The sequence below is a fragment of the Vanessa cardui genome, chromosome 14 (assembly GCF_905220365.1).
Source record: "Vanessa cardui chromosome 14, ilVanCard2.1, whole genome shotgun sequence".
NCBI lineage: Eukaryota > Metazoa > Arthropoda > Insecta > Lepidoptera > Nymphalidae > Vanessa > Vanessa cardui.
In genome coordinates this window covers 12,147,601-12,162,167 of record NC_061136.1, presented here as the reverse complement: position 1 = coordinate 12,162,167, position 14,567 = coordinate 12,147,601, and the positions used below count along the sequence as shown (strand labels likewise).

At 34.0% G+C, this 14,567-nt stretch overlaps 1 protein-coding gene and 7 non-coding genes across 8 annotated transcripts in view; 1 reads left to right on the top strand and 7 right to left on the bottom strand.

The window, feature by feature from the left end:
• Positions 1–717: 717 nt before the first annotated feature.
• On the bottom strand, positions 718–788 carry Trnag-gcc. The gene has a single exon. It is a non-coding gene; the product is annotated as a tRNA-Gly (tRNA).
• A 797-nt stretch (positions 789–1,585) lies between these two features.
• On the bottom strand, positions 1,586–1,656 carry Trnag-gcc. The gene has a single exon. It is a non-coding gene; the product is annotated as a tRNA-Gly (tRNA).
• A 3,154-nt stretch (positions 1,657–4,810) lies between these two features.
• Positions 4,811–4,881, bottom strand: Trnag-gcc. The gene has a single exon. It is a non-coding gene; the product is annotated as a tRNA-Gly (tRNA).
• Positions 4,882–6,052: 1,171 nt separating this feature from the next.
• Trnag-gcc lies at positions 6,053–6,123 on the bottom strand. Its single transcript has one exon. It is a non-coding gene; the product is annotated as a tRNA-Gly (tRNA).
• A 777-nt stretch (positions 6,124–6,900) lies between these two features.
• Positions 6,901–6,971, bottom strand: Trnag-gcc. The gene has a single exon. It is a non-coding gene; the product is annotated as a tRNA-Gly (tRNA).
• A 2,379-nt stretch (positions 6,972–9,350) lies between these two features.
• Positions 9,351–9,421, bottom strand: Trnag-gcc. The gene has a single exon. It is a non-coding gene; the product is annotated as a tRNA-Gly (tRNA).
• Positions 9,422–10,435: 1,014 nt separating this feature from the next.
• Positions 10,436–10,506, bottom strand: Trnag-gcc. Its single transcript has one exon. It is a non-coding gene; the product is annotated as a tRNA-Gly (tRNA).
• Positions 10,507–13,955: 3,449 nt separating this feature from the next.
• LOC124535425 overlaps positions 13,956–14,567 on the top strand; it is a 34,788-nt gene continuing 34,176 nt past the window's right edge. The window contains exon 1 of the mRNA XM_047111637.1: positions 13,956–14,510. Coding sequence (XP_046967593.1) covers positions 13,956–14,510 — 555 coding nt within the window. The remainder of the gene's footprint in view (positions 14,511–14,567) is intronic.

The window sequence follows — 14,567 nt, the reverse complement described above, 5'->3', positions numbered from 1 at the left end:
TGGTGGAATATGTTCCAAAAACCTTCTCCTCAAAGGGAGAGGAGGCCTTTAGCCCAGCAGTGGGAATTTACAGGCTGTTGTTGTTGTTGTATTAGTAATGCTTCCTAGTTGCTTGTTTCTTGGTTGTTTTAGCGTGTTTCAGTAGAATCTACAATCTGAAGCTGTTTCATATAACTCTGCAAGATGACGATTCAAAATTGCTTGTAAAAGCCTACTTGAATAATTACACAGTACACTAGAAAGTCGCTTATTTACTATCCAACCATAAGGACATACGCATAGCGGCGATACCTTGTCACCGTTTTTCTTCGGTGGAGCGAGTCAGCAGAGGTACATTCTTTGGTGACACACCTTCGCAGAAAGAGATGCAGGTTGGAGAAGTAGCATCCCTTGCTGCCTAGCTTGACTTTTATCAAGCACGGTAGTAAGAAAAGGTACCTCTAGGACCTCAAAGTGGCACACTCCATCGGGGCAGACGGGCGTCATCTTCCGGCTCACTATCCAGTGCAGGTTTATAATTTTATACACAGTAAAGATTATTTGTATTATTATTGTTCGTTAATGTCATAATTATATTTAAATAAAATTAAAAACAGTTACTATATAAAACATAACCGTATAGTAATGTATTTTAGCCAGCTTTTCCTCGATGAATCGTAGTTATGTTTAAAAAACGAATCACGTAATTACGCCAGTAAAAATAAACTAAAAAGACATTGCATCGGCCGGGAATCGAACCCGGGCCGCCCGCGTGGCAGGCGAGCATTCTACCACTGAACCACCGATGCTTATGACTTGTACATTGAAAATTAGAAATAAATTCGAGCCAATAAATCGTAAGAAATATGTAACAATTAAAAAATATTCTGTTTGCTTCCGTAGTCTTAACACATAAGAAACAAGAGTATCTCTTTAACAAAACAATTGAATGATAATTATCCTTCATGACTTGCGCGTGCGCATCTATAAATACATTGATCGGAGACAAGTAAATATGTCAATATCGTTTTTTATTTATATTTTATACAGTACAGAGAGTACAAAAAAGCTGATCATCGCGAGTTCGTTGGCATTTTCATAAGATAATGTATATTATGTAGTTATATTTCTATGGGCCACTGTTGCCTGATTTAAATAAACAAATAAAATAAAAAAAATAATAGTCAAGTCTTGTATTGTAGAAATTTGATTGCAATACACTGCTCGCATCCGGTCGCTTGCAGTGCTTCAGACGGAGGATAATCAGCCATGGATAGTAGCATATGTAACTACAACAACTGTTTCTCAACACTAAGATTCCACTGGGATTCACGTTCCTTGCGCCCGTTACCAGTCACCCTTTAAAACCGAACAGCAATACACAGTATTTATTTTTAATGGTAGACTACATCGTCTTTGGCTCGTAGGTATATTTATTTTAAGATAAATATGATAATTTTTTTCTTCAATCTTACTCTATACAACGAAAGAAATAGATTAAACATATATAATTTTTAAAGACTAATGTCATAAACTTTGGTACTGGGCTAAAAAACTTGAAACATTACCGAAAAGGAAAAATCAAAGTGTACAATAAAAAAACATTTGCATCGGCCGGGAATCGAACCCGGGCCGCCCGCGTGGCAGGCGAGCATTCTACCACTGAACCACCGATGCTTGTAAGATTAATATAAAATATTACAAATAATTCAAAGCACATCATCATATATAACCTTTTTGATATCTAAGATGTGCCTTTCACTCGTTGCCATATATTCTCTCCGATATAGTATCTCTATTAAACTTTATGATTTTATAGACTCAAGAATACGAGTTGTAGTTGAGTACTCGTAGTTGGTACAGTGATTATGAAACATATGAGGCTATGGATATATAAAGAAAAATAAAGATATGTTAATCATAGACTCTTAGTAGTTCACAATATAGCTGAGTTATAAGCAAATCACAATCGAAATACCTAAATCTGTGGTCTGTTTATCTTACTTCTTAGTATTTTTTAAATATGCTACATTCAGGACCTATTTTAAGCGAATATGAGCATATGAACATTTATATGAGTAGATAAGGGCACTGAGTCTTACAATTTTATTGTGTAGATGACTATTATTTTCTGATATTTGATCACATTGTAATCGATTCATGAAACAAAGAGCAAATTTTTTATTTTGTGTTTAATTGTAGGATTATCACGTTTACAAAAAACCTTCGCAAGTAATATATTATTTGAAAAAAAAAAATACCGTGAGCCATATGCTCTTGCGAACTTATTTTAGAACTTTTCGACTGGAACAATTCTGTTATTCGTCATTTTTGCGAAACTTTAACCGTTAACGCGGATCACGTAACGGAAGCTCTTAAAAGGTATAATATTCCTTCGTTTTTCAACATTTTAGCTTTCGTTCCTGTAGGTCGCAGCGTGATGGCACAGCCTTAAACCTTCCTCGACAAATTATGATTATATATCATTTCTTCAAATCGAACCGTATTTCTGTTAATAGCCCGTTCAACTATAACAACTCTTTAACTTTATTATATTATTATAATATTAAAAAAATACAGATTCCTCGTTTCAAAAACGCGTCAGCAACCTTGGGAACTAAGGTGTTATATCCCTTTTGTCTGTAATTTTTAGACAATAGTCACACATCATCACTTGGTGGTGCTTTGTGCCAGATTGTCTTGGTAAGTACCACCCGCTCATCAGATATTCTACCGGCAAACAACAGTACTTAGTATTCTTTTGGACCGGTTTGAAGGGTAAGTGAGCCAATGAAACCACAGGCACAAGGGACATGACATCTTAGTTCCCAAGGTTGGTAGTGCGTTGGCGATGTAAGAAATGGTTTATTTTTCTTACAGCGGCATTGTCTATGGGCAGTGTTGATCACTTACCAGGTGGCCCATATACTCGTCCGTGAACCTTTAGCACAAAAAAAAATCATTTAAACAAGATCAGAACGATAACAAGCATTGCTGTTTGGCGGTAAAATATATTATATTAAATGGATATGTGTCCAAATAGGATTATACGGGATACTAACAGCTAGTAAACGTGAAGATCTATAAAAAGTAAAAAGTAAAGTAACAGCCTGTAAATGTCCCAATGCTGTGATAAGGCCTTCTCTTCCATTAAGGAGAGGGTTTGGAACGTTTTCCACCACGCTGTTCCAATGCGGGGTGGTGGAATGCACATGTGGCAGAATTTCGGAGAAATTAGACACATTATTTTTTTTATTTATCATATGCAGGAAACCTGCATGTGTCTAAATGTGCTTCATTTGTGTTTATAATTCATCTCGTGCTAGAGGTGCTTGTCTGGATTTGAACCCGTAATCATCGGTTAAGATGCACGCGTTCTAACCACTTGGCCATCTCAGCTAATATCTATATTTCAGACATTTTTTTGTGATAAGTAATTGAGATCTTAAAAGATATCCTGTATTGAATCATCTTAATAAACAATTGGAGCTTCTTAGTAATTTAATCTTCAGGCTATATAAAGGTTGACGATAACGCATCAATCACGACCAGAGTACCCTGTCTATCACGTGTTAAGCTGCTGACATTTAATACATTTTCAGTAATATATTAATACCTCGATTATTTATCACTTGAATACCCAATTTGTTTATTAACATGGATAAATTTACTTTAAATGTTATTAAAGAAACATCTTTGACTTTTTTATAACTTCCGAGGCAGGCAGGCTGCTTGCTATTCTTGGGAACACCATTTCGCTGTTCCGACTACGATATCTTGAGCTAGTTTTTTTCTCCACATTTTTTTCCTTTAAATCTTCCAAGACTGTTCGAACAGGAACACCATCTTATTTTTGGGCGTATCCCTTTGCCTAATATCGATTTACAAAAAACCTTCGAAATTAAGCTTCGTTTTATTTTTAGTTTAATGGTAAAAGTAAAATAAAACCTGTACTGCCTAATGTTTGACCAAGGCCTCTGTTTAAAGAAAAAAATTAGAGCATATTCCAACGCAAATTTGATAAATATGGCATAGTACTCGATACAAGATTATATTCAGTATAAAAAAGCTTTGACTTGGTATTTATTGATTTCTAAGCTGGATATAAAAAAATAATTGTACTTTACTGACACACTCTGTAAATTAATTGGTGGAAAGAAGTGACTACTGATTTTCTTGCAGGTTCTCTGAAGAATCTACTTTCCGAGAGGTCTCTTTTTCATTCAATTGAATGTAATATGACAATTCAAAAGTGCTTTCTTAAATCTACTTGAATAAAGAATATTAAATTTTTAGTTTTCAAGGTTCGTGGTAAGGGTCGCCAATGTAACGTAAATGTAACCACCATCAGACCTTCAAATGGTATTCCAATTGCTATTACCGACAAAGTACCACAAAAAGTACTCGCAAGAGCCTGTATGTAATTGAGCTAATTTTAATTTGATTGTTTTGCAGTAACAGACACTAGAAAGTTCAGTAACGAATTTCAATCCCAGACTTTGATGTTTCGCTTCTGAAAATAGCTTCACCTGTGATTGACTAGTGTCAATCTGATCTACTCGATTGCCAGCAGTAAATTACGTCTGACGAAGCTCTCTCGTTATTTCGGCAGCTGGCGTTCCACAGAGCGGTTGCGTCTAATTTATTCATTTTATATTATTTTTAACTAAATCACCAATTATTTTTTTTACTCGCTATAGCCTCCATACCAGAGATATCAAAATTGAAATTAAAAGCTTTACAATAAAAGTGTTTGAGATTTAAGTACCATATTAAGCTAAACGTTAAGAAATGACAAAATTGTATATATTAAATCTTAAAAAAATAGTAATGCATCGGCCGGGAATCGAACCCGGGCCGCCCGCGTGGCAGGCGAGCATTCTACCACTGAACCACCGATGCTTGTTGTTATAATATTCAAATTTAAAAATACATAAAGTGACAATTTTAAATAATTATCTAGTTTTTAACTTATATCTATGAAACGTGAAAATGAAACGTGAGAAATTAGAAAACGATGAACGTGACTTGCGTGTGCGCATCTAAAAATAACAGCGTCGCACGTGTGATCCTTGTAAGTAATACCGTCAATGCGCTACCTAATTTTGGAAATTAAGATGTTATGTCCCTTGTGTTTGTATTGCATACCTGCTCTCTCACTCTTCAACAGGCGTTAGAATGGTGAATGAATAGTTTCCCAGGGTCTTCCCAAAGCCCTTGTACCGTCAAGTTATTATAAGATTAACGTTACAGGCGCAGCAAAAGTTTTCGACTTAACGTTATGTTTTTTTTTTTTTCGAAAAAAAAAAGATTAACCATAATGATTCAAAGCGTTCCATTTCAGATAGCTAAATCTCTTTGATTTCAAATAAAACGCTTTAATATTAATTAACTTTATTATACATTAAATACGCATTTATGCTCATGTATTGCGAAAAATGTGTCTGTACTTGGTTCTCCAGGAGCGGAACTCATCTTAAATATAAACATCATCCCGCTACTGGTTCGTTTCAGCTGAAATACCATTATTTCTCTTAATTATTCTTGGTATTACCGCGTAATTTTGTACTGTGTTATAAGTTAATAATATTATGTCGATTACTAGAATCGAATAATAAAGTATACATCACTCAAGTAAGCCTTTATGAGGTGCAAGCCGGTTTCATAGGGGCAATATTGTACACAATCGCCAACAGACTTTGCTGTAAAGCTATATTAACAGTTATTGTAACGTCTCAGCTGAAATACCATGCCGTACAAATTAATTTGTACAATCAATTGTTAGAACTTAATCAAGCAGTTATTGTCAAATTTCTTGATATCGGCGTTTTAATGTATTTTATTTAATAATCTATTGTCGATTACTAAAATCAAATAAACAATGTTCTAAATTCAAGTAAGCCTTGAGCACTTTTTGTCATCGTGATTCTACAGCATTATATAAAACGTAATGCTAAACTAATATTAATAAAATGTAATAGTTGTTTATAAATTCCCATGGTCGTTCCACAACTGAAAAATACATATCTACTGCTAAAAACCATGGAAATTAACAAAATTCAAAAAATGTTCTTGCATCGGCCGGGAATCGAACCCGGGCCGCCCGCGTGGCAGGCGAGCATTCTACCACTGAACCACCGATGCTTGTAGCAATTAATCAAAATATTAGAAATAATTTTAAGCTCAGACGAGACTAGAAGGCAGTAACTAATAAGAAAGAGGTACGAGCAGTATTGAAAAAAATATTTTCAGCAATAAGCTGTGTGAGAGTTAAAAGCTTAACAAAACCTGTAAACTAGTACGTAAATTCCAGATGAGTTAATAGTTTCAAAAAAGTAATCCTGGTTTATACAAAGGTTTTAATATATCCAGCATCATTAAAAATATATAAGCGTTAAAAAGTAATAACAAATAACAGAATTGATATAAAAATGCAACAAGACAACAGTATGACTTCAGATCAGTATCGAAATCTTTTTTGGGGTTCTAGTGATCTAGTTATATAGATAAAAATATATTTTAACTGAAACCATATTTGGTGAAGATTTTTTATAGATTTGGAACAAGCATTTGATACTGTCTGCTATTTCAAATGATGTAAAAAGAACATTGACATGGTCAACGACAACATACTTTTGCTTTTTATTTTAACAATACAAGCAAGTGTCGAGCTTTAAGACTAGGAGATTATATGAACAATCTTAAAAATAACTACTTTTGATATTTTTCAAGGATCCATTCTAGGTCCACTGTTCTTTTTAATCTATACTTATAATAAAATAAGAGAATCCGTTTGTAATATTAAAATAACCGCTTTTTACTAAATGCATACGGCATACGGCACAAATACCAAGATATGTCTTTCATTCATTCATGTTGTTTATGTAAATAAGGTTTTTCGAATGAACAGCAAAAATATCATGCATCGGCCGGGAATCGAACCCGGGCCGCCCGCGTGGCAGGCGAGCATTCTACCACTGAACCACCGATGCTTATTACATTCATTTAAAATACTAGAATAATTTTAAACTTCACTTCATGTAAAGATGTTACTGAGAGATGCCTTTCACTTGTTATCAAGTATTTTACGTTTTACTATGCTTACTCTAAAATATTATAGGTATATGCTGGTGGATCGTCTAACCTAAACTTTCTACACGTACACTAGAAGTTTTAGATATATCGGCGAATTGGCAATAAGTTGTGACTGGTAGTGATTATTCCGCCATGTTGATAAAACAACTTTGTGAGAATTTAAGATGCTATCAGTCGATATTATCCAAAAATATTTTAATTTTATTTTTAAGAATAGTCTCTATACCTTCATCTAACAACGGTACACCAAGGATGTGAAGTGTATCCTTCGTATTTTATACTGCTGTTTCACAGCCACCTTTATTTCCAAAACCGAGTTTAATTGGTTGAAATTTGTTTTTAGGGTGAAGACTACGTCCAACATGCTTTAGATGGTTGCTACTTGACGGATACTCACGTCTTTTTATTAAAAGCACAGAGGCTTGCATTATAACGATGTGGTTACAAATGAATCACCTTAACCATATTCATAAGCTGAGATACTCATAAGAACTTTAAGATGTTGTGGTATGATATTATCAATGTTACAGCAAACCTGATAGCTGCTGGATTTAGCAAACAATGATTTTCGTGTAATGATTCTAGCATTTTATCATAAAAGGGTATCGCTAAAAATAACGCTGAGTTCTCAAAATACCCATCCATGGTTTTACTTTTAAAATTAATATTTCAACATTTTTAGGCCATGAAAAGTACATAACTTTAATATTTAAATTTGGGTAACTCATAAATTATTTTGATGTAATTTTTGGTTTTATCGACAAGAAAGAATTTATGGGAAAATGTAAAATGAATTTCCCATGCCGAATTACTATAAGAAAGACATTTTTTTACTACAATGGGAAAAGATCTATCGGGTGATATGTTCGCTCCCCTAGTTAAGGGTTCCTTTTTATAAATGGAATATTTTGGTGACATTTTGCTAATAGATTATAAAAATAAATCGAATCTGTTCCGCTACTTGTATTATATATATAAATATATATAAAAATAAGTAGCCTTTTTCTCTTCTAACGTAAATTAGTATGGTATAATCATGTTGTTTAATAATTAATTAATGTGATAAGTTCATATTGAATTATTTCAAATAGATTGAAAGCCTTATTGAATGAGTATTTAATAAACTAGTATTAGTTATGTCCCGCACCAATCGACAGTGTATTTTTCCTTCAGCACCAATCTCGAAATGTATTGACAATATAAATAGATGAAAATTTTACAATATTTGCTCCGTTTCAAAATTGCTAACCTCCCCGCCGCGCGCCGTCTCTTAAGCTGTATATAACAGCTTCATATTAAACAGATTATTGTTAAGGGGTTTTGGTTCATATTACATATTTTTAGTTTTGCCCTTCACAAGAATTATTAAAAAAAAATTACTATAAATTTTACACTACCTTAATATATATAATTAAATGGCCCATGAACTATCAATTCAATGTTTCAACTCTATGATTCAGAAATCAGCATCCAGCGAGAAGAATCGACAAGTAGCTTACATTGCCTTTATTATGTATTAGAAACGCAATAATGCGAATAATATGGGCATACTTGATTCTCAAGGTGCGGGCCAGCGACGAATATTGTACTCGATCCCAAACATACTTGGCTGTGAAGAAACCGTTATTATAACGTTTCAGCTGAAACACCATACTGTACAAATAGTTAGAATTTAATCAAATAGTTATTGTTAACTTTTGTTTTATGTCATAATAATATTGTAAAGATTTTATTTAATTACTTTTGGTATTGATGTTCGTACTGTTTTTTTTTTTATAACCTAATATTTCGGTTTCTATAATCGTATAAATAAATACATATAAATATGAGACAACATCACATACATTACTCTGATCCCAATGTAAGTAGCTAAACCACTTGTGTTATGGAAAATCAGAAGTAACGACGGTACCACAAACACCCAGACCCAAATACAACAAACAACATAGAAAACTAATGATAATCTACATCGACTCAGCTGGGAATCGAACCCAGGACATCGGAGAGTTTACCCATGAAAACCTGTGTAAACACCACTCGACCACGAAGGTCGTCAAATCGTATAAAATGTTCTAAATTCAAGTAATAATTTAGAAGCACTTTTTGTCTTTGTCATTTTACTGGATTACATAAAATGTGTAGCTCAGCGAATATTACTGAAATGTACTAATCATGTATATAAGGAGTCCGTGATTATTTCACAATTGGAAAATACATATCTACTGTTAAGAAAAACCGAACAAAATACGAAACGGAGCAAAATACAAAAAGGAACATGCATCGGCCGGGAATCGAACCCGGGCCGCCCGCGTGGCAGGCGAGCATTCTACCACTGAACCACCGATGCTTATAGTTGTTATTTAAATTATTAGAAATAATTTGAAACTTGTTTATAACAAGTGAATGTTTAAGTTTATAACAATAATAACTTTGACTTTATAACAAGTCAAATTTTCTATTAAGAAGCTCCGTTCGACTTAATTACATCAAATACTACGAGTGGTATTATAAATATATAATATTATATATATATAGACGCAGTAGCTGATAAGAAATAACAGTATTAAATAATTTATTTTCAGCCTAAAACTTATAAAAAAGTACCTACATCCCTAATAGCTTAAAAGTTGCAAAAGTAACACTTAATTATAAATTAGAACCTTAAATTTACCCAGGCAATTATAGGAGGATTTCAATGCATCCAATTTAAAAATAATATACTATAATAAATATAATATAATAAACTATATACTATTCATATAAAAGCGTTAATAAACACTATTAAATAGAATAACTTCGACTGGAGAGTATTTGTTAAAGAGTTTTTATAGATTTGAAAAAAGCTTTTGATTCTGTCAACCATTACGAATTATTACAAAATTAAAAAAATCTGAATTTTAAATGCTCAACGCTAAAATATTTTAGCTTCTTATTTTGGCCATGTGAATACGAGATAGCACGAACAGTCTTAAAAAAAAACACATATGGTGTTCTACTAGGATTAATTCTAGGTCCGAAACTCTTGTTAATTTATTAATATATTGTAAATAATTGTGAGTTGTTTATTTATATGTATATTTATCGTAAAAGTAACACCATCGACTTATCACTAATCACCTAAAAATGATGGCGATGGTTCCTTATGGTAACTTATTCGCAGCTACTCCTGTATCTTTTATTATGGTCATTCTATACTCGGTAAACTAAAAAAAATATCAATTTTACTCTTAGATTATAAAAAATAGAATTCGTAAATCCTGCTCGAAAATATATCTCGATTAGTGGTAAGATATGTGTGATCTGCGCAGAATATGTACAATTTTTAAACAATTATAATATTTTGTCAATTGCAAAAATATCATGCATCGGCCGGGAATCGAACCCGGGCCGCCCGCGTGGCAGGCGAGCATTCTACCACTGAACCACCGATGCTATATCATCGTGTTTCAAACTCAGCTTTACGTTAAGATGATACTAACAGATGCCTTTCACTTATAACAAGTAACTACATTCACTTTATTTTGTATATTCTAGTAGATCGTTTAATCTAAACTTACATACTCGTATGCAAGAAGTTTTAGATTAAACGGCGAATTGACAATAAGTTATGATTGTCAGTGATTACTACTCCATGTTCAGGAAATATACAATGTAACCGAAATGGGTGTGCGTTTTTTATTACAAATCTTTTTACTTTTTCTACGAGTACAATGTAACCGAAATAGGTTACAATTAGGCGTTTTTTATTAGATATCCCTTTGCCTTATCTACACTGAATTGTACAGAGTATTTGATATGTATTACAAGCTTAGAACAGTTTAAGAAAATGTTTTATAAGATTAAAAAAAAATCCACTGTGTTTCTGTATATTTCTGACGTCCTGGTACATTACATAAAATTGCATGGAGATTTGTACCTCAGCGTACTACTTGAATTACAATTATAAAAATATATTTTGATTTTCATGTCATCGTCGATAAGCCAAATTATAAAAACATTAAATTAAACAAAACATTAACATACTAAATTTAACCTAGTATAAATTTAACATATAGTCTTTAAATAAATAAAATAAAATAAAACAGCCTTTTATTTCACACCAAGAAAATTATATAACATATTTAAAAATTTAATAAATTACTCTTATATATCATACACTAATAAATTGACAGCAATATTAACTTTTTATTATAGATTAACGACATATAATTCAACAATTTCAATAAATGAAGTAGATTAATCTTTCTATTATTAAATTATGCTATTATAATAATAAATTTTAAAATGTAATATATCTTATAGTATAAAAATTAGTATTTTATATGATCACCCTTTAGGTGAAGGCCTCCTCCAGAGATCGCCACACATTTCTATCTGTTGCTTCTGTTACCCAGTCTCGTCTAGCTCTTTGTGTGTTGTCGTCTGCCCATCGTGTTTTTGGCCTCCCTCTCCTTCTGTAGCCGGCTGGCACCTTCCATATCGTAGTGCGTCTAGTTCATCTGTCGTCCGTCATTCACGCTATATGGTCCGCCCATCGCCATTTTAATTTCTGTACGTAGCTTAAGGCATCTATGGCATTTGTCATCTTGCGGATTATTTTATGTGAATTTTTCTGAAGTTTGTTTATTTTCATCATACTCCTTTCCATACTTCTCTGCGTTGTCTTGTTTTTAATCTTATGAGTGAATTTCCATGTTTGACAAGCATGCGTCAAGGAGGGTAATAGGTATGAATTCATTATTATTACTTTCTTTTCAGTTCTACAAGAAAATTGCCTTTTAGTACTTCTTTATAGCTCCAAAATTTGTTCCAGGTCTTTTGAGTTCTTCTTTCTACTTCTTGTTCATTATTTTGTGCGTTAAATGATTTTTTTTCCTAAATATATGAAGTTGCTTACATAGTCTAGATTGATGTCTTTGAATTTTATAGTTTTGTGGCTGCTGTTCGTCATTAGTTTTGTTTTGCTTAGATTTATTTTTAATCCAACTTCCTTGCTAGCTTTGTGTAGAGTGGATATCATGTATTGCATTTCATTATGATTGTCAGTTAAAAGCACAATGTCATCAGTGAACCTTAGATGTGACAGATATTTTCCTTTAATACAACAACAACAACAACAACAACAACAACAGCCTGTAAATTCCCACTGCTGGGCTAAAGGCCTCCTCTCCCTTTCGAGGAGAAGGTTTGGAACATACTCCACCACGCTGTTCCAATGCGGGTTGGTGATATTAATTGCAAAAATTTGGGAATATTGATACCCAAATTTTTGCAATTTAGTTGGCCTATGACCGCCTCTAGCACTGCTATGAAAAGACGGGGTGAGAGGGGATCACGCAACTTTAGACTACATTGAATATCCTTTTAAAGATCCTTATCCTCTACAAGGTACTTAATTTAGAGTGATTAGGCAAAATGAATCAACAGTTTATTGGAAACGATGTAGTCCATCTCTTTCTTCTTGTTCTGGAACAAGTTGATAGTCCAGTAACGCGTCCAGTACTTCTTCCTTATGGTTCCAGCTTTCTTCTTAGTTACTTTAACACTTATCTCATTACCTGATCATTTCTTCATCGACAGTTCTAATATTGAATATAAGGTGTTTTATTTGGTCCAATAACCTGGCTGTACCACCCTAAGACCTGTTACCTAGTGGTGAATGTTTTCATTTGGCATTTCACATCCAATCGTCATATCCTTGGCCGAGTATGTATGTACTACATAAAGGCACGATAGGACTAACAGCAATGTTGTGTATTCAATATATATGTATAAGAGTGTTTCCTTGTATTGGATCAAGGCGCACGTAGGGTTGGAGGGTAGCGAGTGAGCTGATGTGCTGACAAAGGAGGCTGCCCTGCGTTCCAAAAATAAGCCGAACTATGACTGATGCTCGATTTCCTACATCAGACGATTATACGGATGGAAACGCTCCGACTATGGGAGGAAAGGCACAAGCTAGGAGTAACAGCAGCAATAACAAAACTATTCTTCCCCTCTGCAACGAAGGCATATAAATTATTAAAAAAGATCAAATTTGATGGCTTGATTATGCAAATCATGACAGGGCAGGGTGGGTTCTCATCGTACTTAAATATTTTTAAGTGCAAGGAGGATTCATCATGCGCCTGCGAACAAGGAGGGGAAACGGTCCCACACGAAATTATTAGCTGTCCCATACCTTAAAAAAAGCAACGACTTGGAGCACGAGATAAATATAGAAAAAACTATAGCAAATATACAGCACATCCTGAAGATTGCAAAAATTGAGAAAAGTTTTTAAATTATTGCACGGAAATTGTCATAAAAGTAATAGATAGAAATAAGAGTGTTTAAAACATAATGTATAATAATACATAAATAAGAATCAGTAATTATAATTAAATAGAAACGTTTTAACTTTAAATATAATATTAAAAACAAATTGTAAAATAGAAAAATGGGTTTTGAATCCAGCACTGCCTGGACCCTTAATTCCCAGGCGTCCATGACGGATTTTACCCATTCGTCTAGAATTGTATAGAGTGAAAAATGGCTCTGACTACGTTAGAGGTGATCGTTATCATCCCAAAAAAAAGCACTCAATCGAAAGCTATGCCTATCAAGACAGACTCCTATGTGATTTTAGTGGCTAAAGAGTCAGCTAAAGCATCGTTAAGTAAGAACCCAAACTACCTCTTACATACATAATAATAATAATAATAATAATAACCCCCCCCAGGGAATGAACCTTGTCGTGGTGGGGGGGCTTAAGGATAGCAGGAACAAAAAACAGGTCTAAACATCTTGACCAAATACCCCTTTAATGGGAGAATCTATGAAGCCCAAATAACCCAGGCTACTCTATCTAAACTAATCATTCCCAACCCCCGTGGAGCATGATGGATAAAACTAATAGATATAATTTACGGTCGCTTCCCGGGGGTCGCCGGGGCGCATCTGGAGCCGGTGCTGGATGCTACAGCATGCGGTCCACCGGCGACGAGGCGTTGAGCAGGCGGGCCCTCGTCGCAAAACAAGCTACAGCCGATCATCGGGAGTTGAACAGGCGGGCTTCCGATGTCGAAGTTACAGCTGAACCACAGGGATATTCTCAGAACCCATCATCAAACCCTGCATCCTCTCCAAAATCTTCATTTTCATCAATATCCTCTTGTACACCCTCTTACATAAATGCCTTTAACCATCCTAATTCTTCCACAAATACCTCTTTTCGCAGTCATTCTCCGTTATTAGTTGAAAACGTTGTGCAGTCGACAAATGTTGATGACTCTGCACCCGTTAAGACTATCAAGCGTGCGCGCAAAAAATGGACTAAAGAAATGAACATGTTCATCCTGCGCACATATTATATTTTAACCTCATTAGAAGAAGATACTACATCCTACTTAACCGACTTGCATACAAAATTCTTAGAGCAATTCCCGGACATGGAAGTTAGTAAACAACGCGTAGGCGATCAACGCAGAGCAATAGAACGTAATAAATTATTA